The sequence below is a fragment of the Penicillium lagena genome (assembly GCF_028827675.1).
Source record: "Penicillium lagena strain IBT 129212 chromosome Unknown utg000005l_segment0_segment0, whole genome shotgun sequence".
NCBI lineage: Eukaryota > Fungi > Ascomycota > Eurotiomycetes > Eurotiales > Aspergillaceae > Penicillium > Penicillium lagena.
The window spans coordinates 2,624,226-2,650,426 of NW_026623226.1; the positions used below are offsets into that span (position 1 = coordinate 2,624,226).

General features: G+C 48.0%; 10 protein-coding genes across 10 annotated transcripts; 4 read left to right on the plus strand and 6 right to left on the minus strand.

The window, feature by feature from the left end:
* Positions 1-1,109: 1,109 nt before the first annotated feature.
* On the plus strand, positions 1,110-2,859 carry N7510_007788 (lipase family protein; the record flags this gene model as incomplete). Its single annotated transcript, XM_056979713.1, has 3 exons — positions 1,110-1,701; positions 1,756-1,909; positions 1,962-2,859. 3 exons carry the CDS (start codon positions 1,110-1,112, stop codon positions 2,857-2,859), a joined length of 1,644 nt encoding a protein of 547 aa, XP_056832756.1.
* A 2,793-nt stretch (positions 2,860-5,652) lies between these two features.
* N7510_007789 (uncharacterized protein) lies at positions 5,653-6,729 on the minus strand (the record flags this gene model as incomplete). Its single annotated transcript, XM_056979714.1, has 1 exon — positions 5,653-6,729. The coding sequence occupies one exon, from the start codon at positions 6,727-6,729 to the stop codon at positions 5,653-5,655; it is 1,077 nt and encodes a 358-aa protein (XP_056832757.1).
* A 307-nt stretch (positions 6,730-7,036) lies between these two features.
* On the minus strand, positions 7,037-9,307 carry N7510_007790 (putative protein kinase; the record flags this gene model as incomplete). Its single annotated transcript, XM_056979715.1, has 1 exon — positions 7,037-9,307. The coding sequence occupies one exon, from the start codon at positions 9,305-9,307 to the stop codon at positions 7,037-7,039; it is 2,271 nt and encodes a 756-aa protein (XP_056832758.1).
* Positions 9,308-10,118: 811 nt separating this feature from the next.
* N7510_007791 (DNA-directed DNA polymerase delta POL3) lies at positions 10,119-13,534 on the plus strand (the record flags this gene model as incomplete). Its single annotated transcript, XM_056979716.1, has 3 exons — positions 10,119-10,511; positions 10,563-12,745; positions 12,796-13,534. 3 exons carry the CDS (start codon positions 10,119-10,121, stop codon positions 13,532-13,534), a joined length of 3,315 nt encoding a protein of 1,104 aa, XP_056832759.1.
* Positions 13,535-13,811: 277 nt separating this feature from the next.
* N7510_007792 (glycoside hydrolase family 35 protein) lies at positions 13,812-17,192 on the minus strand (the record flags this gene model as incomplete). The annotated part of the gene is given in 9 exon segments (XM_056979717.1): positions 13,812-14,281; positions 14,373-14,580; positions 14,647-14,867; positions 14,933-15,251; positions 15,365-16,263; positions 16,322-16,511; positions 16,527-16,717; positions 16,789-17,020; positions 17,076-17,192. 9 exon segments carry the CDS (start codon positions 17,190-17,192, stop codon positions 13,812-13,814), a joined length of 2,847 nt encoding a protein of 948 aa, XP_056832760.1.
* Positions 17,193-18,577: 1,385 nt separating this feature from the next.
* Positions 18,578-19,072, plus strand: N7510_007793 (nucleoside deaminase; the record flags this gene model as incomplete). Its single annotated transcript, XM_056979718.1, has 1 exon — positions 18,578-19,072. One exon carries the CDS (start codon positions 18,578-18,580, stop codon positions 19,070-19,072), a length of 495 nt encoding a protein of 164 aa, XP_056832761.1.
* A 515-nt stretch (positions 19,073-19,587) lies between these two features.
* Positions 19,588-20,992, minus strand: N7510_007794 (heme-dependent oxidative N-demethylase family protein; the record flags this gene model as incomplete). Its single annotated transcript, XM_056979719.1, has 5 exons — positions 19,588-19,913; positions 19,975-20,047; positions 20,100-20,290; positions 20,350-20,424; positions 20,485-20,992. The coding sequence occupies 5 exons, from the start codon at positions 20,990-20,992 to the stop codon at positions 19,588-19,590; spliced, it is 1,173 nt and encodes a 390-aa protein (XP_056832762.1).
* Positions 20,993-21,524: 532 nt separating this feature from the next.
* Positions 21,525-22,919, plus strand: N7510_007795 (Zn(II)2Cys6 transcription factor; the record flags this gene model as incomplete). The annotated part of the gene is made up of 1 exon (XM_056979720.1): positions 21,525-22,919. The coding sequence occupies one exon, from the start codon at positions 21,525-21,527 to the stop codon at positions 22,917-22,919; it is 1,395 nt and encodes a 464-aa protein (XP_056832763.1).
* Positions 22,920-23,060: 141 nt separating this feature from the next.
* N7510_007796 (uncharacterized protein) lies at positions 23,061-24,611 on the minus strand (the record flags this gene model as incomplete). Its single annotated transcript, XM_056979721.1, has 1 exon — positions 23,061-24,611. One exon carries the CDS (start codon positions 24,609-24,611, stop codon positions 23,061-23,063), a length of 1,551 nt encoding a protein of 516 aa, XP_056832764.1.
* Positions 24,612-25,377: 766 nt separating this feature from the next.
* On the minus strand, positions 25,378-25,770 carry N7510_007797 (YjgF/Yer057p/UK114 family; the record flags this gene model as incomplete). Its single annotated transcript, XM_056979722.1, has 1 exon — positions 25,378-25,770. The coding sequence occupies one exon, from the start codon at positions 25,768-25,770 to the stop codon at positions 25,378-25,380; it is 393 nt and encodes a 130-aa protein (XP_056832765.1).
* Between the last annotated feature and the right edge of the window lie 431 nt (positions 25,771-26,201).

Here is a 26,201-nt window from a genome sequence, read left to right on the forward strand (position 1 = left end):
CTACTCTTCATTGTGCCATCCCTTTGCTTAGCCTTCGGTTTGAGTCAAAACTTTTCCGGTACTCGCTCCAATATTGCCATTTCTGAATAGTTTCCCGTTCGGTTATAGACAAATCTGTTTCATTTCTCTCGGTCCGAGGCCATCACAATCCTTGTACCAACACTTCACACCACAGAGAATAGCATCTCGGTAACTGATAGCTTACTCAACACGGTGCGTTGGCTAATGATCCTTACTCAGCCTTGGCATGTGCATATCTCCTCGTCGATGACGATCTCATTGTGCCAAAGGCGGGACAGGAGGCAATGATAGCAATTCAGAGCCAGAACTGGAATACTCACGCCTTACCCTGCGGCGTCGGGTCACTCTGCTCATCTCACATGTACAGAGCAATTGGTCGGAAAGGTCGCCGAATTCGCGGATAAGATGAAAGTACATCCACTTAAGCCCAAATTTGAAAAAGAATAGAGGCTCACGGGCCGATCATTGGCCAGACACTACGTACGGAGGCTTCAGGGATTTTACCTATTCCCCATGCAGGGTTGATAGTGATTCACAGTACTCCCCACTAGAAAATTTGTCAATGCAACTAACTACTGTATACTCCTACACTGATAAACCAGATATCAATCCAAGGCAGCTGAGGGAATCAATTCTTCGGCATAATGCGTTTTTAGAATGAAGCGACAGATCAACTACGAACAGTTACAACGTACATCCCAAGCTGATTCAATATCTATAGAACTTTTGAGGAGGTGGGGTTGGGTTCTGAAAAGGACCAGTACAATATCTAAAAATAGAGTCCCTGTGCACCCAGTTAACTCAAGTTAACATGGGATGATCCAAGACTGGTGGAGTCTTTGTGCCCCTTTTTTTGGCCCCAACCCTTTCTGGGAATGTTCGCACTCCTTTCCCGAACAGGCGAAACACCTGAATCCCCAACCGAAGAATAATGGTGCGATTGGGCCGTCTTTGGATTATGTTAATCTAACAAGGAACAAGAAATAATAGCCCTTTAGAGATTTGTGAGGTATTAATATGACTACGAACCCTCTGCCCGCGGCCCTCTCTTTTTAAACTTATCACGTATAATAAAGGAACCCAACACCATGATCAACCAGGACTTTGTCTCTGACCCGCTCGCCGAGCTCCACGAGTATTATGAGACTGGGCCTCCGATGATGGTCAGTCGGATCGACACCGTCGTCCCCTTGGGTCCGGACGGGTATGGGCCGCACGGCGTGGATGAGTATGCCGACTCGTCCGCGTCCTCGTCCTCATCGAGATCGAACTCGTTCTCCAATTTAGATCCTCGCCCACCTTCTTTTACGAGCCCCCTCGCTACGTCCATTCCAGAAGATCCTACTCCTAAAGAATCAAACAGCATACTATCACGCCCGGCTGGCTCTCTAGCATTAAAAAAGCAGTTATCGGCCAAATTGGGCGGGTGTTACCTACGCAAAAACGGCTCGTCCCATATGCTAGCGACACGAGGGAAAGCGAAGGGAACAATGGCCGAGTACAAATGGAATGTGACTAGCAAGGTTGATCAGAAGGTCTACTCGACTCAGGATACCGTCGCTGATCGCGGCAACCACATACGCGACTATCTCTCGACTAGGATGGATACTTTCATGGTTCAGTTGGATAATAAGATCCAGTCGCGAGATGAGCGATCTTTTGTTCCAAAACAAGCTAATAGTGAGTCTGCTCTTTTTTATTCTTTTAAAGAATTAGGACTCATTCCCTTTATAGTGCCCAACTATCCGGTCTACAGCGACGAAGACTACTCACATAACATAAATGACAAGGCCTTCAACGACAAATCCTCGAAGTCATCGAAGTATATCTCAAAGGTGCACTTTTACGAGAACTCGCGCCTACCAGCTTCCCTTCCTCAATTCACAATGTAATTCTTCCCAAGCATCCATATCGGCTATCTTAGCTAATATTACCTCTAGAGATTCCTCCGAATACCCCCTCATCCGCCTAGCAGCGCAATATTCGCACCAAACCTATGTTAAAAGCAAACCAGAAAGCCACAAAGCAATAGTGGTTGGCTGCGCTGATGACAAGGAAGTGATAGTGCTCGCGATCCGCGGTACAGCGAGCCTTAAAGACTGGGCTGTAAATATGGATACAGAACCCAAGTCCCCAAAGGGCTTCCTCGACGACTCTACAAACTTAGTGCATGGGGGCTTCCTTAGTGCCGCGAAGAAAATGATCCAGCCTATCGCGGCGCAACTCCGCGCGCTAATTGCTGAGAACATATTCCGACAATCCTACTCCCTCCTAATCACGGGTCACTCCGCTGGGGCGGCCATTGCAGGCCTACTATATTGCCATATGCTCTCAACAAAACCGGACTCAGAGCTGGCGTGTGTAGGTAGCTACTTCAGGCGTATCCACTGCATCACCTTTGGCGCACCGCCCTCTACCGAACGTCCACTATATCCTACTCCTTCGCCCGATAGCGAGCAGTCACTATTCTACGCCTTTATTAATGAGGGAGATCCTGTGCCCCGCGCGGACAAGGCATACATGCGCTCACTACTAAGTCTCTATGCCTCTCCTACGCCGGGTGATTTGAAGCTACGAAAATATGACAAGCTCACAAAGAAGCCTCGCTCTACAATATGGCAGGTTCCGCCAGCACCTTTATCGCTCGCGGGGCATTTAGTTGTTTTACGAAATACGCCGACTACAGACGAACATCCTATGATGAGTAAGGGCGAGGTTGAGGCTTGTGTCACCTCTGATTCTATGGTTAGGAGGGCCATTTTTGGAGATCCAGGGATGCATCCGATGACGCTGTATTCGCAGCGAATTGATGCGCTTAAAAATTATGATACGTGTTGATTGTGTGCTGTGTTGGTCAGAGTTGAGCTCTGATCAAGTCGTTTGTCTTCTTCTCCTTTCTTTCTTTCTTTCTTTCTTTCTGTTGTTCTCTAGAGCGTTTCCCTAATCCCTGCATAAATTGTGTGTTTACCCACTGTTAGCCGGTTCCGTAAAACCAACAACATAAGCGAGCCTGGGAGGCACAATTGACACTATTGGACAAAATATAAGTATTATAGGATGTATACCTGTGCTCATAGGTAGAATCTGCGTCCATTTTGGGCTAAACATCATTTGCGAAAACTCAGAGGCGATCTATTGGTTCAGTCTTTGGCTCCATTGTGTGTGAATGACCTGGCGTTACTATATGTGAATAGGTCCTGGCCTTATTGCTGCGGTGCGCTACTCCTATTCGGGCATCTGGATTATTTTTGGGGTCGAGTAATAGTCAAGTATTGCGAATTTCTCGAAGGATTGCGCATTAATTCTAGCCCCTATCAGGATCATGTTAGTTGCGATTTTCTCGAGGGATCACGCGTTGATTTCTGGCCCCTATCAGGATCATGTTAGTTGCGGTTTCCTCGAGGATCATGCGTTGATTCGCAGAGCATCTCAGATGCCCAAATAGGACTAGCGGTTGGAAAGAAAACGCTAATAGCTCATTTACACTTGAATCATGATAATACACAGAATTGTCCTGCTACGGCAAATTAGACATTCCTAGCCACCATAGCCCGGAGATGTGGAAGCAGGCGGTCACGATATATCGAATCCTCAGTACTGACTGCTCAATGAGGCTGCGACTGGATCAAAGTAGCTTGAGGCCCTGAAAATAGGCAGCAAGTTAAAGGAAGCTAACTCCCCGATCAACACGGTGTTTTCCTATGCAATCTACGGCCAATTTCATGATTATCTCGCCCACACAGCCTCTTTTGGGTAAGTGAGGGTTTCAACCACTTTTCCATCAAGAACCCACGGTTTCCTAGAATTCCAGGCCAACACTTGACTGACAATGGAAAGAAGAACGTATCCACACCTGATTTGTTCACGATAAAATAGGTCAGACTTCTAATTTCCCCATCCTTGATTAGGATCGTAACAAAGAAAAGGTGTCGTTATTGCCTACTCGTGTCAATGAGAGAGCGATACCGTTATTTCTCCACCCATCTCAACTGATACTCAGAGAGACAGGAGGTTACAATACCAGCTTATTATTGTATCATCACGTAGATTATTTTAAATTGAGTTCTAGGGCTATCAGAATACCTTAGGGCTGTGGATGGAGTAAATGAAAATTGAACTAATCTCAGCTTACTATACCCAAAGTTCAGTCTATTTAGGTATCATGCTAGCTGAATTCCATCATGGAGTTAAGAGACCATTTCCTGTTTCAGAGTTCGTTTCCTGTTTCAGAGTTCGTCATGACTGTAATCATGATCAAAGGTCTGCAAGCAAAATGCAGCTGAAGGACCGTTAATAAATGCGGAGTACGACTTCCTTTTCATAACGTTTTCAATCTCAACGAATGGTTTACTGCCATAGTCAATGGCATTAAAGACGCTTTGGACAATCTCGATAGCCGTGGATTATCCATCACAAATGATTTTAGTTCAATGGGATATCCTCCACAAACCGAGGTTAGTTATCAATTTCTTAGTTCGGGCTTAGTATTCTGACATGTTCTCAAGCCCAACGATACTTGGATCGCTACTATGATTGCTGGAATTTTTGGGTTGTTTGGTGGACTGCTTACCGCATCGCTCGGTGTTTATACTAAGGGAGTTGCATTTAAGACAGCTATCAATACAGACGGTGCAGTGGGAATAGGCCGTGGAATTACCACTATGGCGAACAGCATTACAAATGCCTTCAGAACCCTCTAGGCAGATTTTCCACATAATATTCATCTAATAAATTCAATAGGTTTATTGACGGACTGGCACTCTACGACAAGATGGCGAATATATCCGCTATCGGATTGAACGAGACAATGTATGGGATCTCAGCATGGCTTGATACCGCAGTCAATGGCATTGTGAAGAACGATGGGAACAGTGAAAACTATATTGTCAATGACAATAGCAGTCTTTATTGGATCTTGAAAAGTGGGATATCCGCTTCACCTCTCAAAGAAAAATTTGTCCTAGACGTCGACACCAATATGGTTTCGTCCTTACGCACGTCTGAGACCAGTCTTCTCTGGATGCTTCAGAGTGTCTTTATTGCTAAGTTAGCCGGCGTTTTTGGTCCTTTGGAATCCATCGTTTCTCCTCCGATGCAGATCCGTATGCGATGCAGATCCATATGCATTTTGTATGTTCTTCATTTGCCTCTAGACAGCACTCATGAATGACGCTTGGCCGTCCATTCTCAGGTTTTGACACCTATTTTTCTTTGATTTCTCTCTCAACGACCTTGGTATTCCTATTGAAAAGTATTCCCGCATTTGCTTTTGCTCCTGCCCTTTGTTTCATCTAAGCTATTTTAGAACAAACATCTTAGGCGAGTTGAAATAATATTAGATATCCTTATCCAAGCTAGATTCTAATTGCACTCCTATCATTGTTGACAAAAAGAAGAAAATTATATAGTAAAATCCACCCCGATCGTTTTTTAGACCCGTGCACCACATTATGTACAGAAGTTTGTGGCGTTGGTGGATGTTACGCACGACCCATAAAGCCTCCCTTTTTGGCGTTTTGGGACAAAGAGCAGTTTCTGGGTTTAGGGGTCATTAATTGTATAAAAGAAGGAAGGGTTGTGATGTTCCTTGCTGCATCATAAACCGGGCTGTGTTTGTCACACCCTGGCTGTTCATATCTCTTGCACTTTAGGAGCGTGTAGCCAGAAAGGCAGCAAGATCTTCAAGTTGGCAGTGTTGTCCAGACAAGACACGTGGGCGTGAATTTGAAAGAAGTACCTCCTCTCAAGTAGCACCGTTTTGAAAGACGGCGTCGACTTGAATGGCGAAGGAAGCGTCTCATGTATCAATACTGGTTCGTTGGGCCGCAAGGGCGCATTGACAATATATTTGTCGGGGCTGAGCGCAAGAGGGCTGAGCACAGAGGAACTAAGAAATGCCTTTTTCTCATGCGGAACACCTGTAGTCGTAGAGCTTCTGAGGATGATGGTGTAATCTTTGAGCTGAAATTCGGGTAAAGGCATCCTGTAGTCGGATTCTGGAGAGTTGATTTGAAGAGTGAACGCTAGCGTGAAGGGCTCGCCAATGATTACCGCTGTCATGGGTGCTGCTACCAGAGAGAGGCTCAGTTGGTAGTTCCCAGCACCGTGTTGAGTGATATCTTTAGGTTTTGCCTTGGTGAGTGGCTTTGGGATGCCCGAATTTGTGAATGTATAATGCTGCGTGAAGCTGTCACGGGCTTCTTGCTGTGCTGGACTTGGGTTTCGGGTAGGTTCGCAAGTAACAACAATAGGGAGTTCATCTCCTAGGCTCAGCATGCTTTTCTTAGCCTGGGCAGCTAAAGAATATGTGACTTTCCAATCCGTGTATGAGTCTCGCAGCTGACTGGCATCTTCGCATGTAGGTGGGATAGGCCACATGGGGCCCAGTGGAGACGAATAGAGGTCACCAGGTTTGGAGAATCCCTCCCATGCCACCGGATTAAAGAAGTTTTTGGGGATCTCAAAGAAGAAAGGGTACTCGTAGGTGGACGCCGCCATCTTGGCAGGACCCTGAAGCAACGTTTCGCTTAGCCTAAAGATATCGAAGTTGTAGGTATCCCTGAAATTCCCCTCTGTAGATTTTGCAAACAGTGACCCCTTGAATGTGATAGATATGTCTTTGATCTTCTCGTCGCCTTTCGCAGACAAGATAACTTTACCTGACACAACATCGCCGGGGAGGAAGTTATGCGCCTTCCGATCCGTCATCGAGTAAGGTGACTCCAGGACGATCCTAAATCGTGAACTCATCGCGGTGGTGATGTGCAAGCCCTTGGCTTTCTTTCTGTCTTGGAGGTGAATTCCACCTTGGGCAAACGGCCAAGAGGGAGAAGGGAACACGGGGTAACTTAAAGGACGGGCGGCCCCAGACAGGAGCCCTATGGACTTGATCTAACAAAGACTAGTTAAGGCTTATTATTCATGTCGCTCGGTTCATGGCAGCTTCTGCTTACGCCCCCACTCCGCCACGTAATAACACTAGTAGTTCTGGTTCTCCTATATGTACAAATGATCTTTATGCTATAACTGCCGCCTCAATGCGCCGTAGATGCTCTGTGATATCACGACAGCTCCATCGGGCCTGCGACTGCGGTACCAGCATGCCCCGGATACAGGTCATTAGCGCCTCGGCCACCGTCGTCCCATTATCTAGCATGGTCCCACCACGGTCGACCTTGTAGGAAAAGTCGCGGGGGAATAACGTGTGCTCCGTAGGGTTGTCCTTGGATCCATGCGTCAAGTCGTTCAAAACCAGCTGCCGCTCCATCTTGGTGTTCAGACGGTAGACCAGTTCAAACAGAATAACCCCCAGCGCATAGACATCCAGTTTCTCGTCAATCCGGTATGTATCAAAGTAAGCGGCGCCGTGGTTTTCGACGGCATCTGCTGGTGGTCGATAGAACTCGGTTCCAACGACCCGCTGGATGGGCGGGCCCTCACGGTATGGTGTCACGGTTTCATCTGAAGAGGTTTCGTTCAGATGGGAGATGTCTGCAACGAGACCAAAGTCGCCGATCCGAGGACGGCAGAAGTGGCGTGGAGTGCCATGCTCAGAGCTGCAGGATGCGCAGGTGTTCAGAAGACTATTCTCAGGCGTGGACAGAAAGATATTTGCTGGTTTCAAATCGCGGTGGACAATTCCCTGGGCATGCAGGTATTCTACCCCAGAGACAATATCCTGCATCAGTCGCACCGAGGGTAAGAGATGGAAACAATGTTTCCGGGAAATATAATCGCCACCCTCGTCCTTGGTGGCTGCTTGTTGATTCAGATACGAGCCGAGCGAGATCGGATGTAGCGACATCTGAATGTGGAGAATGACGGCGGGCGGTTGATGCGCAACACGGGCTTGGCGTTGGACCTGTAACTTGGACTGGTCTTGACTGAGGCCATCGGTAAAAATGTCACCGTCCGTTGCCCCAAATGTGGAAGTATGTCCATAAGAGGGTTTGTCGAAGTTTCGGGGAATAGATTCAATGTCGTCGTCCTCATCCTTCTGATCTCGTCCCGAGCTCTTCTTTGATATATGGGAAGAAGTAGTGGCACGACTCTCCCAACGCTGTATTCCGTTTGAAAAGCCTTGTTCGTCGAGACTCGGAAGGTATTCAACTGCTGAGCTCTCGGAGTGCTCAAAGACAATACCCATACTCGGCTCATTTGTGGAGGCTTGGCTAGGCATCCCGACCTGCGTGCGCTCATACTTGAGGTGAGGTGAGCGTTGCGCAGCTGCAGCAGGATTGGATACATGTGCCTGTTCAACCCATGCTCCATAGTACCGCACAATGTTGGCGTGCTCCAGCCGAGCGAGGGTCCGAATTTCTTTCATGATGGTCTCCAAGTGGATCTGACCGCCGTACTGGAGCTGGTCGAGTCGCCTCTGGCTGAGCGGGATTTTCTTGACCGCATAGTCTTGACCGTCGATATGGTTCTTAACATGATAAACTTCACCGAACGAGCCACGGCCAAGGACCTTGAGCTCACTAAACTCGACGGAATAACGAGACAGATGATTATAGGGCTGAGCAACTGGAGCATTGAATAGTGGCACACCCACAGGAGAACTGCCAAAAAGAGGAACGAAGGAATTGGGTAATCCTTTTGCGCCATTCGGGATGTTATCAAACATGTCAGGTTTATTTGTTGGCGGTAGTTGTTTTCTGAAGCCCAAAGCCCCTTGCCGAGCCAGCCAGAATTGCGCATTATCCCCCGACTCATGTTTGTTCAGTTTTGATCCTGGAACTAGTGCCAGTTCCTCGGTGGTGCCAATATGAGGGGGCTGCTTGTGAGGCTCACTCAGATTCAACTCATCCAGAGCAGACAAGCCGAGCAGATCGAGGTTGTCGCGATAGCTTTGTCGTGTTGAGCCCCATTCCTCTTTGTCAATGCCGTCCGCAAGAACACCATGCGACGACAGAAAATGTGACTTGTACTTGTACAGTTTCTTGCCTAGATACTGCACCTCGGGAGATTGGCGTGTGAATGTTCGACTCGAGCCCTGCTGGGCGTTCAGGATATCTGCCGCACGACTTTGGCAGTAAAATTCCAGCAACGCAGCTGTCATCACATTCGCGTGGCGCTCGATGTTCACATCTAGCGCATCATGGGAGAATTCGGACACATCGTCGAAAGACAAAGTATCCGCTTGGCTTCCCGAGTCCTTCGGATTTTGTTCAGCCATTTTGCCCTTGCCGGAGTCCTGGGCAACGTTCCTGGGATCCTGCAGCTCGCTGTCTTCCGAGCTCGACTCGTCGGACGATATTTCCGCAGCTGATCGAAACATCGACATATTGATCACCGCAAACAGAAAAGGCAAAAACTAACTCACGTTCCCAACAACATTCAGAGATTGATGCTCCAGGAATGGATACCAGCAGCCGACTGTTTTACGGTGATTCTGGAGAAAACCGAGCAGTACCTCCACCGGAGGGAAGTCGAGATGTATCCGAGTCGAGCAGAAGGAATAGAGTGTTTTTAAAGATGCCACGGTGGACTGTCCATCAATGGAGGGCGAATGAACATGTCCCACTTGACTCAGGATTCCATCGGATTCTAAAATGTCGTGGCAGGGCGTGTATCATGTGGCCCACATCCCTGCAAGGCAGCGCTGACCCAGAATTGTCGATCAGAGAGGCAGCAATAGTGACCAAAAGACAAGAGCCTCCACATATCAAAACCAACCCGGTCAGTGGCGCAAGGAGAATCTCGTGTCCTGTCATCGTTTGGCGGGGAAGAGTCATATTTCTGCCGGCAGAATACGCGCTCGTGCAGGTGCGGGTGCGCTGGGGATGGGAAATGCGATACATAATACTATGGAAGAGAAATGCGAAAGATTTTCAAGAGAAAGGGTTCATAGAGACCATATCTATTAAATAACAATAATTGTACCATCGTCATCCGACGCAGTACTCAAGCTTACAAAGACACACCGCCTCCATTATCTCGCCTTATCACACGTGACACCACGCGTAAAGGGCGTCACGTCGCGTCGGGTCGTTCTTAATCCTCTCCCATTCCACTGTCCACTCAACCCCCTACCCACTGACTCGTCGAGTCTGTTATCCCATAGCTTCTGCATTTCTATTCTATGAATTGCTACCATGCCTGAAGCTGTCATGCCCCAGAAGCGGGTGCTGGGTGACGCCACCAATAGTCCCCGCAATGCTCTCAAGTCTCCCAGCGCGCTGAAGAAGCGCAAACTGGACAACGAGTCCGCGGCCCAGCTCCTACGATCTTCTCAGAATGGACCACGAAAGGGCTTTGGCTCGAGCCAGCCACAAAAAAGCCAGTTCGAGGCGGAGGTTTTGGAGAAAATGACCCAGGACATCAACGGCTTGAAGGAGAACAACTCCGAGAGAGATCAACAGTGGGAGCGCCCGCCACTGCGCGACTTTGACGAAACAAAAGAGAACATTTGCTTTCAGCAGATTGATGCGGAGGAAGGGTCGATGATGGGCGGAAAGATGGCTGTCCGCCTTTTTGGTGTCACAGAGGTAAGCAGAGTGTCCGGTCTGCGTTTGCGTCCGATCTAACTATTCGAGCAGGAAGGTCAATCGGTTTTGTTGCATGTCACCGGCTTTCAACACTACCTGTACATCGCTGCCCCTGTCAATTTCACCAAAGCAGATTGCGAACCCTATAAGGCTTTCCTCGAGTCGAAACTTGCCCAACACGGGCAGGTTATACAATCCGTTGATATAACCATGAGGGAAAACATGTATGGATTTCAAGGAAACCAGAAGACTTATTACATCAAAATCACCGTGACAGACCCAAGATCGATCAGCAGACTTCGCAGCGCCCTGGAAACTGGCAGCGGGACCATGAACTACAAGGGCCTGTGGAATTCAGCGGACAATGGGATTCTCACATTCGACAGTATCCAATACCTACTGCGATTTATGATTGATACCGGTCTTGCCGGAATGGCCTGGGTTGAGGCGAAGGCAGGGAAATATCGCCTTCTTCCTCACCGCGAAAGGCAGTCCAACTGCCAAATCGAGGCCGCCGTCGACTACCACGATATGATCGCTCACCCACCCAACGGAGAATGGGCGAAGATGGCGCCACTCCGCATTTTGTCCTTTGATATCGAATGCGCCGGCCGAAAGGGCATCTTCCCGGAACCCAACCAAGATCCAGTCATCCAAATCGCCAATGTCGTTACCCGCTACGGAGAGTCGAAGCCGTTCATTCGAAATGTGTTTGTTCTTGACACGTGCAGTCTGATCGTCAACACACAAATTCTCGAGTTTGAAAAGGAGGAGAACATGCTGAACGCGTGGCGCGATTTCGTGGAAAAGGTGGATCCCGATGTAATCATCGGATACAACATAGCCAACTTCGATTTTCCGTATCTGCTCGACCGGGCAAAGCATCTGAAGTGTACTGGGTTCCCGTACTGGACCAGACTGAGGGGGATGAAGTCAGAAGCGAAGGAAACAAATTTCTCCAGCAAACAGATGGGCAGTCGTGAGACGAAGGCGACGAACACGAACGGCAGAATTCAGCTTGATCTCCTTCAATTGGTGCAAAGAGACCACCAACTGCGAAGTTATACCCTCAACTCTGTATCCTATGAATTCTTGGGCGAGCAGAAGGAAGATGTGCACCACACGATGATCACCGAACTCTTCAACGGCACTCCCGACTCGAGGCGACGACTGGCTGTATACTGTTTGAAGGACGCGTATTTACCGCAGAGACTGATGGACAAGCTAATGTGTCTGGTGAACTACACCGAGATGGCAAGGGTCACTGGCGTGCCTTTCAACTACCTTTTGTCTCGTGGCCAACAGGTCAAATTCATCAGCCAGTTGTTTCGAAAAGCGCTGGAACAGCAACTTGTCATCCCCAACGCTAAGTCAAACGACGAGCAGGACTACGAGGGCGCTACTGTCATTGAACCAGTGCGAGGATATTACGGTGTGCCCATTGCGACCCTCGATTTCGCGTCGCTGTATCCCTCGATTATTCAGGCCCACAACCTCTGTTACACTACTCTCTTGAACAAAGCTAATGTGGAGAAGCTGGGTCTCAAGAAAGACGATGACTACATTGTGACGCCCAACGGAGATATGTTCTGCACCACCAAGGTTCGCAAGGGTCTATTGTCGCAAATTCTCGAGGAGCTTTTGTCGGCCAGGAAGAAAGCCAAGAAAGAGCTGGCCGTGGAGACGGACCCGTTCAAGAAGGCTGTGCTGAACGGTCGACAGCTTGCTCTGAAAATCAGCGCGAACAGTGTCTACGGTCTTACGGGTGCTACAGTTGGCAAGCTGCCATGTCTCCCAATTGCCAGTAGCACTACCAGTTACGGACGTCAAATGATCGAAAAGACAAAACAAGAAGTCGAGACTCGCTACACCATCGCCAATGGCTATTCTCATGATGCTCAAGTCATCTACGGTGATACTGACTCGGTCATGGTCAAATTTGGTGTCTCCGAACTCGAGGATGCGATGAAGCTTGGACAGGAGGCAGCTGACTTTGTCTCATCCAAATTTATCAAACCCATCAAGCTGGAGTTCGAGAAGGTGTACTTCCCCTATCTTCTGATCAACAAGAAGCGGTACGCCGGATTGTACTGGACGAACCCCAAGAAGCATGACAAGATGGACACCAAGGGTATTGAGACTGTGCGACGTGACAACTGCCTGCTCGTCCAAAACGTCATTGAAACAGTGCTGAACAAGATCTTGATAGACCGAGACCTTGACGGCGCTCAGAAGTAAGTACGTCTTGTTCCTTTTTGCGTCCACAAACTAATCCGCCGTGCAGCTATGTCAAAGATACCATCTCGGACCTTCTGCAGAACAAGGTTGATATGTCGAAATTGGTGATCACCAAGGCACTCTCCAAGAGCGACTATAGCGCCAAACAAGCGCACGTCGAACTCGCCGAGCGCATGCGCAAACGTGACGCGGGATCCGCACCCACTCTGGGTGACCGTGTGGCGTATGTCATGATTAAGGGCGCTGCAAATTCGAAGAACTACGAGCGTTCTGAGGATCCCATCTACGTTTTGGAAAACAACATCCCCATTGACACCAAATACTACCTCGACAACCAACTCGCCAACCCACTAGGCCGTATTTTCGAGCCTATTTTGGGCGAGAAGAAGGCTGGCCAACTGCTTACTGGTGAACACACGCGGTCCATCTCCGTCGCCGCGCCCAGTTTGGGCGGGTTGATGAAGTTTGCTAAGCGCACTCAGACCTGCATGGGATGCAAGAAACCGCTCGCTGGCAAGGAGGAGATGGCCGGCGCGGTGTGTGAACACTGTCGCCCTCGTCTGGGTGAATTATACACCAAGACACTGACCAAGGTGTCCGATTTGGAGGTTCGGTTCGGTAGACTGTGGACTCAATGCCAGCGCTGCCAGGGCAGTCTGCACTGTGAGGTTATTTGCTCTTCGCGTGATTGTCCGATCTTCTACATGCGCATGAAGGCCAAGAAGGATGTTGAGGATTCACAGAAGGAATTGTCTCGTTTTGATTTCGACCCAGGTGCCTGGTGATCTTGTTTTCGGTGTGTTTTTGGATGGAGATGCCTCATTAATGACGGAGTTGGGGGTGTTCATATGTCTAGTGTAAAATGAACAATCGATTAGGTAGCCATTGGATTACGTTTCTTGACAATGTATATGTATTTGTCTAGCATATCATATGCTTGCCAGCTGCCGCAAACGAACGATTCACGGGCCTACAATATGTGCTTGTGCTCAACCTTAGTATCGATAAAACCGTTTCATGATATTTTGCTGACTTCAACTACCTTGCTGATCTTGGTATCAATCAATAAGCCCCATCGCGCTTATGCCACAGAGAGATCGGACTCATCTCAATTGGACGTGAATAGCTACTCTCAATGATGGGACCAGCAATCAGTTCCAAGTTCTCCACCTTTCCTCCACCCTCCTCAAGTGCCCATAAACTAACACCTAGATAGTTGGCACCGTGGTAATTCCAAATACCCTCAGGAACAGGGAAGATATCCTGGGGTCCAATGTTGTGCACCCATTTGCCAAATTGGTACCCGTTGACATAGATCTGACACCGAATGCTAGATGTTGTGTCGGTCTTGTTCGCGAATGAGAGAGATATAGGGATGTCGTAGCCTGTTGGCATGTCTAAGTTGAAGGTAGTAGCATAAAATGCTACCCCAGGCTGACTTAGACCTGCCATTGGGCCGGATGGAGTGCTATTCCATGAGGATGTTGGTGCTTCAGGTAAATGGTAACCTTGCCGTTCTGCGAATAACCCTCCTGTAATGTCCCAAATGGTTAGCGGTGACCGAAGCAAGAACTCCAAAGGTTTTTATGATTCTTGAAGAGGGGGTTTCCGAAGTGGGCTTACCCTCGTTCAGCGGACCACGCGTGTGATCTTGGTAATCCTCGCCACCAAAGTTCCCTGTAAGCTTCCATGAGATATCTGACTTATTGTGCCCCGACAGCGAATAGTCCAGGATTCCACGAGGAGTCTTCATGTCGCTCGTTCCAGCCGACCCATTTTCTTCGAATCCCATTTGATCAATCAGAACAGTAATGACATAAGTTTGTCCCTTCTGGGTGGGAAGATTCCAAGTTTGATTTATGGAATAGGCCGTAATCGCACCAGAAAACGATCCCACGAATTTGTCATTGAGCCATATTGAGTGACCATAGGCTGAACCGCCCTGCGTCTCCAGGAACATCTTTTCATTTCCGTTGGCCTGGAACTTGCCACGGTAAAGAAGATAGCCTGTGTTGTAACCATAGTCTGACGCATATAATGAGACTGGGGTGGTAAGATTGCGCTCGGTGTTATTGCTGGTGGTGAGAGACGCTGCCGTCCACATGCTATCGTCGTAGTCTGCAACCGATTGGTAAGAACTTCAAGATCATTCATCACCAAGAATAACAATTCCTAGAACATACCTGGTTGAATTTCTGGCAGAGAATCCAAAGCCTTCCAGTCAATCTTTGAAAGCTCCGGCAAAGAAAAGCTAGGTGCAACGAAATTTGAAACAGCCTTGATGACACCATAAAAGGTTTGTTGAAAGTCCGTGGATTTACCGTTCACGAACAGAGATTTAGTGGCTTTGTTGGCACCTATGATCTCGATGTCCGTTGTGGCGTTGAAATCACCAGTCAGGTACACATTGTCCTTGTCCACTTTGACGGTTCTCACCAGATAGCCAGCTTTGACAATAGGAGACTTAAAGAAGGTCGTATAGTTTGTGAAGTTGCCTGAGAGCTCATCACTGGGCAGGTCAATGGACCAGTAGTTATATGCAGAATAGCGATCTGTTGTTGTTAGCTAGATAGGTTTTCGCAGCCTTATAAGTATCGCTTACCCATAAGATAGACATAAAGCCCAGAGGATAACATCACAATTGTTCTCTTCTCGCCAACCGTATACTGAATGACAGTTGAATCAGATTTATTGCCGAATTTGACAGAGTCCTTGAGGCCTTCCAGAACGATTGGCTGACCACCTTGTTCAATGGCCAACTCGTGAACTTCTCCAGGACCACCATAAACTATGAGAACCCGCTTATCTCCAAAATGTCTCCACGTAAAAATTTCGGCGGTAGAATAAAGGAGATTGAGTCCTGCAACATCGTAGTCCGTGACGTGGAATTTAGAGTCTCGACCAACAAGTGACAAAGACCCACCCAGCTGAGGAATAGTAATGTTTCCCTTACTCGTTGGCAGGCTGATTTGATACTTCTCAGTTGACTGCGAGTCATATACCGCATGACGAAGAACAAAAAAATTCGTGCTATTCCCAAATAGTGCTGTCGTTGCGATGTTCATATTCCCGGTATATGAGCCATTGGCATGAGAATTGTTTTGCGGTACGGCACTGAGGTACTCGGGCGAAGAGTGCAGGAACATCGCTTGCAGCTTCAACTCACTGGAGTTCTCTCGCTCGACTGTACGCAGCTCAGTAATGGGGGCACCATAGTCGTAGCTAGTGTATCCTTCGGGGTAGCCTAAGTTACCCCAGTTTGTTCCACCGGCTCCCATGTAGACATTGAAGACTGTTGCTCCGAAGCTGTAGATGTTTTTGAAGAAGATGCGTTGATACGGGGGCCCTAATCTGGCTGCAGTCTTGTTGTATCCATATCCTCCCCATGGATCCCAGCTTCCTCCTTGACATTCCATGACTGAGTAAGGTGTGTCAGGAGCCATTTCCTCATGTAACTCCCCATAGTTAGTTGGAAGAGCATTGGCGGGCCATTGGTAGATGTCATCGTCAAAACCTAGAATGATGCTTTAGTAATGAACACTTTTTGTTGCTAAATAATGTTTTGTACTTACCCATGGGGTAACTATCATGTCCATAAACAGGCCATTCTGGAGGTCCCTGATCATAGAAATAACCATGTGGGCTATTATCGTTGCTAATAAAAGGGATCACGATACCAGCATCCCTGTACTGATCTTCGACAGCTTTGAAATAAACGGGGTCGGGGAACGGCGGATTTCCTGACGAGTACTCATTCTCGGGCTGCAGGAGAATGACTGGGCCGCCATTTGTGATTTGAGCCTTGGCAATGATCGATCCAATGCCCGACACATAGTTTTGAGTGGCGTTTAAATATAGGGGGCTTCTCGTTCTAAGCTCCACTGGGATGCGCGCCAGCCATCCGGGAAATCCACCACCACTGACTTCAGCATTGATGTATGGACCCGGGCGTGCAAGGAGATATATACCTGAAGTTTGAGTTCAGAATGATTTCTGACTTTAGAGAAACATTAATTGTTTGATAGCTCGTGAAGCTTACCTGCTTTTTTTGCGGCTTCGAAAAACGGTTCTAGAGCGAAAACTCCCTCGGCTTCGAATTCTCCTTCTTTTCCTTCAAGAAGTGCCCAGTTGACATAAAACGAAGCCCCGTTAAAACCCATTGACTTCATTTTCTGAAATACATCTAGCCATAGCCCTGGAGCTGGTAGTCGAAAAGGATGAAACTCTCCAGAAAAGAACAACACACGCTGACCGTGGACAAAGAAAGAGTGCTGCAATTTCCTTCATTAAAGTTATTCAGACCGAAAAATAAGTGAAATGACTAACCTTGTCCCATGTTACAATGTCCTGAGAGCCGCCTCCTGTTGACGGACTGAGCGCAACATTTTGTTGCACGAAAGTTGCCGCGACCGAAATCACAGCAAGAAGGTGACGTAAGAACATAATGAGGTTATATCATTGGGTCACACTCATGCAAATTCAAAAATTCTAGTAGTTCCTTCAACTGGGGAGATATTTGGGTACAGCGCAGATTTATGATCAACATCTCAGGCCAGGGAGTCAGTTTTCATGTCGCATCATCTTAAATTATAGGAGTGAAGCCTTCATGATGCGGAAAAGAATTCCAATTCGGGGTATTCACTGAGCGAATGCAACTGCACAGACGGTTTGCTATGGGGCCCAAAGTTGGAATGTAGTAGATCGACATCCCGCATTTCCAGTTAGACAGTCGCTAAGCCAAGTCTGGGGCTTACAGGAAATGTCCGGTTATGAATGCGGGGAAGTCCCGCTTTTTCGTTGATCAATACGCTCCTACTTCGCTGCTACAGATGTTTTAAAACAATACTGCTATGGCGAGGTCGGGTTAATCGCACCCGAGTCTAAGATAATGAAGCTAACAATGCAGCGAAATCTTAATGGCACAGGATCTAGAGAAGTAAGATTTGAACCCATATGTTACTGTCGCTGGAGGCAATTAGGATCAAACATTCTCAAGGCTATTTGATGCATCTTACTTGTTGGAGAGAGTTCAAATATCTCAGGACGAGCCGACGATGTACCAGTCGTTTAATATTCAGTAAGGGGTTTCGATTTTCCAAGCCCTCTACATTATATCTGGTAGTTACATAAAGAGATCAGAGAAGCGTCAAGCTTCAGCTACCCTGAATAATCTCTTAATCTCTACCAGTTCTCAATAAAACGTGGTTTTCTCCGGTCCGTCTCCATTCTCCTCCGCACCACTTGAACGCTGAGCATTTGAAAGTATATTTGCCAAGACAGCTCGTTCGTTGATTTTAGTCGTGCTTGAAAGAAGAACTATCGGCTCTTTTGAACGTGATTCAGTGTCCTTATCGTATGCTTACCATTCCTAAGGCGGCAAGTTTTCCTATCTGGCCTCCGGAGCTGTCAGCAATTATGCTCGGGTAATTTATCCAACTGCCGGATTCTGACGCTGACTGATCAGAAAACCGCCCCAATCAGGGAACTGTGTCCCAATGTGGCCAGATTTCATCTGTAGAGTTTTCTCGCTTCTCTACTATAAATATAGGCATGATAGCTAGACCCGAAAACCATCGTCTTCATCATTGTCACATGACACTAGCTAGTAAATTTACTAGTAAATACGCGGATTCTCCACTTCCACAGCAACCTCCTGCATCAACACCGCATGCCCATTGAGCGCACGGACCACTACAACCACTCGGGCACCTAGAGGCATATCTCTATCCTCCAACAATCGACTTTGAACTACACTCTCGGGAAGAGCTGCCCATCCAACTCGCAAAGTGGCATCCTTGCTAGTGTGAAATCGCCAATTACCGAGCAAAATGGTATCCAGCGCAGATATTGGCTACTTGCGTCGATGTGTGAACCTAGCCCGCGAAGCGGTTGAGGCGGGTGACGATCCGTTCGGGTCAGTGCTTGTAGATGCCACCGGCAAGATTCTCAGGGAGGATCGTAACCGATGCAACACTGAGGCAGACGTCACCTTGCATCCGGAGTTCACGCTGGCCATTTGGGCCCAAAAGCACCTGACGCCCGCCGACCGCGCTACTGCCACCGTCTACACTTCTGGTGAACACTGTCCAATGTGCACGAGTGTGCACGCATATGCGGGTTTGGGACGAATCGTCTATGCTAGCTCGTCAGCTCAACTTATTCTGTGGAGGACGCAATTAGGCTTGAAAGCTGGACCGGTGGTTCCGCTCCCAGTCAATCAGGTTGCGCCGGGCCTGATCGCTGACGGCCCGGCTCCAGGTCTGGATGAAGAGGTTCATGAGCTGCATCGCCTGAAGCATGCTCGAGAGATAGCCGAATCATAGGCACCGAACTGCGAATGTAGATTGAGGGGGCTGGGTGCCTACCGGCGTACTATTTCAGACATGGTTATCAAATTTGTTACTTGTCAAAATGATAGTGTACCATACTCACTTCATCTGGCGCATCAATGTTACTTAGGTGTCACTCCCAATGTCGCCTGTCCCAATCTTCCAGTGCCGAGCCCAGTCGTCTCAATGGTGACGCATAGTTAATGCGGTCTACTTCTCATAGTTTCCAATCCTAGGTCCCGTGTAACTTATTTTGCCACAGGGCGACGATATTAGGTCTTAAGGGCTAAAGGCAGGTCTTGAATAATGATAGAAAAGAATAGAGAAGAAGCACCAGCTGCAGACAGTCCGTATTGGAGCTAGATCTGTGCCACTTCTACCCTTTGGAGCTTGTCCACTATGCCGTCGAACCGTATATCGAATTAGTGAAATAGACTAAAAAGCGAAATGACATCTCATAAGTCTGTATGGGTGTGTCTATCTATTGGAAAGACAAGGACCACAAACAATTAATAAGGAAAATCACCCTCCTGATCCTTCTCCATAATCCCGTTTTCTCGTTGTAGCCGATCTTGCTCATCCAGATAGGGTAGCAAGATCTTGTCCCAGTGAGACTTTCCCTTGTAGAAAGATACTGTCTCATCCCAGCTCCGGATTGCCTCCGCCAAACGCCCGGGGACGTGGGGTTCCTGAGCCAATGTCGTCACTGGCTCGAAGTAAGTGCGAATCGTGAATACTATTGCCTTGGATCGGGGCAACCGACGCAAGGTTTGTCGCTCCGAGCGGAAGTGGATCTCTTCTACTGTGAGACCTTTACTATTTGCAGTGGCCCAGGCTAATTGTACCATTTACATTAGTAAACATGGTCTGCGATTCCAGAGATGTGAGAAACTCACAGGCAACTTCGGATCCTGTCTGTTCGCCCATACGATGGGACCAGTGCAGTCCATCGTCGAGTTGGATGAAGAACTATCACTGTTAAACCGGCGTGTGTTGAATGGTAAGGGGAGGATGAACGTACATTGTTTCTCTCAACGGGCTTGTCGGGCGTCAACTTTTGGAAGAACTTATTCATTGCTTTTTGCAGTTTCGCCGCATAGTGGGGAACGCCGGCTTCGAAGTGAAGAGTATCGAGCGACATGCGGAACTTTTCTTTGAGCCGCCAAAACCCTGGGAGGCACACTGCAGCCGCATCAAGGTGATATTCCCCATCTAATATTGATTAGAACGAAAACTGGAACAAGAACCAGGAAAAGAAATCGTCATCTCACCGTCGTTCTTTATCATGATCACCAGATCGTCCTGAACAAGAAGCGCGGATGTTGCAAGAGCTTCATCGGGAGTTGCTTAATATGGCCAAAGTCAGCCGCGAATATTTTGTAGCAAAAAGCAGGAATTGATCTTACCGGCAGGAAATACAAACTCCTCGCCCGTGAGACTGTTGTGTACCTTCCCTCCTTTCAGGCGATAGATATTGGGATACCGATGCACTAAGTATCGTACCAACTCCTCATTGAGCTCAAAGCAGGCATCCCTGGTGACCTCATTATCGACGTATTTGACATGCTCCTTGAAATCTTTCTTGAGCTCGGAGGCTTTCATATCATGATAACGGAGAAAGTAGGAGTCCATTTCAATCCAGTTATCCCAGTTCAGTTTTCGAATTCCCATAGTGATAAAATTTGGGCCATGACGGAATGGGCGATACAGTTTTGGTGATGTAGAATTGGGATCAGTGGATTGAGGACTGGGGAGGGGAGTGACGAATGAATCTTCTGCCTTTTCTTCTATTATTTGGAGCTGTGTTTTCTGTTGTATAGGCCACCTGATAAATAGCCATGTGAGAATTGATGCCAACAGGCCCAGAAAGGGCAGGGAATTCGAGGGCAAGGGAAGTTCCGTGGCAGTGACCATTGTGCCGACTTTCCTAGGAGAACAGTTAGACGGATGTTGGCATTGAAAGGGATCTAGATCTACAATGCAGTAGACAGGGCAGCAGAAGTGCTCTTTAAATAAAGTATCATGCAAGTCGCAAATCGCATATGATCGGTACCACAGGCGTGCCTAAGTCCTTTCAGGAAAGACTTTCGACCACGACACGCCACTAGCCCGACTTGGAAACCCAAAAGCCCATTTGCGTGCCGGAATTCCTTATCTCGGGAACCTCTCGGTTATCCCACGACAGAAGTCTTGGAGTCCGCCAGACCCCCGCTCTGGCGGTACTGCGACCGGCTATCATTTACTTCCTCCTACTGAAAATGCTTCACGCCATTGGCCACTCCACAGTCGCATTAAGTTCGTTCTCCATGGATCTTCCTGAAACAGCTAACCAAGGGAGAGAGAGGCTGACCGCTGTCCTATCAGTTGAACAATCACCTCCCCTCCACTTAAGCACTTTCCATTTTCTTCGCTCTCCAATCTGGGAGTACACCAACTCACAGCAATTATGACTGCAAAGAGACAACGAACGGTCCAAGGATCCTGCTGGCCCTGTAAGCAACGACGCGTGAAATGCGACCTAGTTCGCCCCCGGTGCCGGCGTTGCATCGTGTCGGGTGCCCAATGCAGCTTCGACAAGATACTGGTACGATGGAACTCGCGTCCAACGAAAGCTGCTCCAATTGCATATCAAGCCTCAAGCTCGTCGCCCAAATCCAACCTGTTTAGCCAGATTCAGGACAATCGCCTAGCAGCCGGTGAACTTAAAGCGCTTGACTACTTCCAGGCTGCCTTGTGGCCCTTGCTATCCACTGCTACACAGCCATGTCCGCCACCGATATCTCTTGCCTTAGAATCAGAGCCAGTATTGCTAGCCATGTGTGAGTTAGCAGAGGCACATCGGTTGCTCCAGCAAGAAGGAAGTCCGATACATTTGCAGGCTATAAGTAACAAGAGATTGACTTGTCTATCTTCTGTTCGAAAGCAGCTTCGAGAAAGTGTTTCAAATAACCAATCCCTTTCTCAACTGCTTGTCGCCGTCCTGCTACTGTATTTTCTGGATGGTTTCATCGACTGCGCGGAGCAGTCCGCTTCCACAACAAGTCATCAGGCTGGCGTGCGAGCTATTGTCGAACAGCTTGGTGGATTTAACGTGGTTATAGACGAGGGCCAAAAAGATACTCCCCATATGCTTCTATCTGAGTTTGCATCCACAGATCTCACTCGCGCTATACTTGACGACAGGCCTCCCTGTTTCCCTGCCCGAATCTGGCTGAATATCGAAAGAGGTATAGTGTGGTGGGAGAAACAGACATATGGGGTAACTCTGGCGGTAGTGTTTCGCACAATGGCACAAATAGCCTTCTACCGACAGTCAATTCAAGCCGGCGACGAGGAACTATCCATCGAAAAAGTTCGCGACTTCGAAAGGTGTCTCCAGCCAAGTTTTTCGGTGCTGAGTCTCGATCATTTCAACTGTCCGGAAGAGGAGACTCTCTCGAAGTTCGAATTGGAGCGTGTCAATCAAACGATCGCATTTACCCGGGCCTTCCAGCACAGTGCTCTGATATACCTTTACCGGGCTGTTTGCGGGCTTCCGCCGAGACATCATCTTGTTCAGCAACATGTGAACTTCTGCATGGGATGCATTAAGGCTATCAGTAGCAGTTCCAAGGCCCATAACTGTATTGTGTTTCCCGTTTATGTCATCGGTGCCCACTCATTCACCCAAGACCACCAGCGGGATATGCTCGACAAATTGGATTCTATATATCGAACACTTCGCTTCAATTCGTTGTTGAGTATTCGTGCGGCTTTGGAGGACTTATGGTCTTCTCAGAGGCAGGAGGGTGATTGGAGAGATATGTTTACTGGTCTGGGAAACCATGTCCTGGTATTATAATTGAAGTATTTTTATGGTTCTTTTCTTTATTTATTCACGAAGTATACGGCTTGGTAGACGCCGAGATGTGTTCACACGTAACTCGAAGTTAAGATTGTTCTATCTCTTCCTTCGGCCCTGTGAAATCTGGGAGCGGTTTTGTTAGTTGATTAAGAAAAGCTCGGTCGGATGATGAGAGAACTTCTTACATTTCCGACCGTGGAGCAGATACCAGGCCATACTTAGAGCGACACATCCAACAAACACGACTGATGCATATGTCATGGACTCACTGGTCACTGGCAGCGTGACTGGCATACTGAATAGGACCACCTGAAAGACAATCCACAATATGCCCAGGACATTTGCTACTGTCCCAATGGCATAGTTTAGCTTCCAGCGAGACTGAGCCACTTCTTTCCTACCATCAATAAAAAGACTGATGCCAATAGGAATCGCGTATGCGACAGCCAATGCAATCACGCCTACTGACGCGAAGGCCGTAAAAGCACTGCTGCTTCCAAGATAGATGAGTCCCAGTAGCATCTCGATAGCTGTCACCAGACAGAGCGCTGCTATTGGACTATCCCTGAAGGTGGATGACCACAGATGCGACATTGGAATCGCATCATCTCGAGCAAACGCCCAGGTGCATCTGCCAGCTGTCGTAGTGATGCTAATAGAGCAGAACATGGCAACAAGCAGCACGAGGATCATCAATACGATCGACGCTGCTGACGATCCTGTCACAACATGAATGACATATGGCAGCGCCTGACCATAAGGCGCAGTAATGATATCTGCCAGAGGCGGAAGAGTGAAACAGATTGGTAAGGTAAACACCAGTGCTGCTGCACCAGCGATAACAGGCACCAAGCTGATAGCTGTCGGAATCTGTGTTTCAGGATCCGTACATTCTTCTGCCATGGACGTGACCATTCCAAGGGCGGAGAACGCGTAGGCTGGTGGAAGTAGTCCGATGAAAAATGTGAAATGCTGTTCCCATCCGGAGTAAGAAGTGTCATAGCCAGCAAGACCGGTATGGGCATCGTGTCGACCGTCTTTGGCGAGTACGACCATGGTGACAGCAAAGACGATGCAAGTGATAACCGAAAATGCCGCAGAGAGGGTGTCAATGAGGGGAAGTAAATGGTCACCGAAGAAGCATATTATGAAGGTGATAAGGCAGATTGCATAGAAGATGAGCAATAGCTGCCATGATGTGGCGGTCCAGTGGGGATAGAAAATTGATACGGTAGCAGCGATGAGCGACGCAATGCCAAAATTGACCGAAAGAGAAATGGTCCAATTGCCGATGAGCCAGATCCAGCCAGTTACGAAAGATACTAGCCGTCGACTTCCGGTTGATTTGAGAAGTTTGAAGGACCAATGATAGACACCCGAAGAGGTGGGATATCTTGATGCGAGTTCTGAAAGAGAAACCGCAACACAAGAATCCAATGCCAGTACGACGAGCAATCCGACAAACAGGGATAATTGACCACCGCCATAAACAGCATTCATTAAGGAACTGCCGATGCCATAAGGGATAGATGCGATTGAAAGGGACATAAACAACATAGTCGACAACTTTCGCGTACGACGCAGCTGGGGCGTATAGCCCAGCCGGTAGAGTTGCTCATCCTGGTAAGTACCCAGCTGAGCGTTCTCGACCGCATCCAGCGAGCCGATGCTAGATTTTGATTTCTCCATTGATTGCCTTGAAAAGGAATAGGCTGAAGTCTTGGTCATTCCGTCTATTGCATTTGACGGAACGTAGGTCCTGCTTTATACACCCCATCTACTGAGCATGGTCTATGAAAAAGCTTTGCTCTAGTCCAGTAAGGGAAAGCATTTGGGCCATTCAGCGGTAACCTATCTAGCGCCTAGCCAAGCAGATAACCTGGGACTCTCGCCGGATAAAGATTGCACTATCCCCCATTTCGGTTGAGCCAGTCACCTGCGGCCCAATCTTCCGTTACTCTTAGGAGAGCGCAGGGAAATGCGTCTAGTGACTAACAAATTTACCGCGGGAGGATGGGTACTGAGTGGGCCTTAGGAACTGCTTTGGACATGGCCCAAAAACTTTCCTCATTGAGCCTAGCGTAGAGATTCCCCAGTCCACCCCCGCATGTTTCAATTCCGTCCAGCTATCAGGAATAAGGCTTATCGAGACTCCGGCCTCGGCTTTTATTTAAGGTCCATTGAGACTCTTCAGCCGATAGATGGGTTCCGACTGTCATCGATGGCTTATCTATTAATGCGAGTAATAACTATCTTGTCTCGAACCCCTTCATGCATGTAATAAGTATTTCGGGATACCTTCGAGGAATTTTCACATAAAGATTAGCAGGTATTAGTTGCACTTTGAGAACCAGTAAAATATAGAGAGCCATGAAATGGATACATCTTCGAATAGATAAAGTTATTGACATGACAGGACACAGCGGACTTAAGGACGCTTCAGCAATGACCACTCCTAGTATGGGCAGTGGGCCTCGACCTCGATCTCGACAACCATCCCTTCAATCCCGAGTTTTCTGATTTCCACGCAGGTCCAAATGGGCCGATGTTCGGGCAGAAGCTTTTTGAAATTGTTGGTCACTACTTCAAACGTTTCGTCCATATTGATATGATAGCTGCGCACAGCGTACACATTCTCCCAGGATAAGCGGGGGTCGACATTTTTCAAAGCTTTTTCGACATTGGCAAACGCGACGGCGACTTGTTTCTCCACATTTGAAGTGATACTGCCATTCTCATCCCAGCCGCCTTGGCCAGAAGTTTTGACAGTGTTTCCGATGCGAGTGGCTTGCGAGTAGTGGAAAGATTCTGAGTTGGCCTCAGTTCCAGGATAGTTGAAGAAGTGCATATTTGCTTAGAGGAACAGTGTAAATATGGTGCTCAAAAGGATAAGAGATAGGATAATTGACTGGTGACACATATAGGTCAAAGAAGCTATTTATGTAGTAACTTATGGACCTTCCTGAGCTCGTCTTCCAGTTCCCAAATGGCCAAAACACATGCCTGGTATGGACGTAGTCCTAGTTTTTGCCAATCAAGTTGCCTGAAATGTACAACAGTGACCCAGGTCTCCTCGCTTCCGGTTGTAGATACGGAGCCGCATGCCCAAAATCGAATATTATATTGACTGTTGGGGATATCTAGGGGATTCATTTTTCAAAACGGCATCCATTTCGACGGGTCGCGCGATGATAGCCTCAAAAGGAAAGTTTCTCGTCCACACGATGCTTGGCAGATAAGCTTCCATATTTCCCCGCAAATTGATTTAGCTTGTGGAGG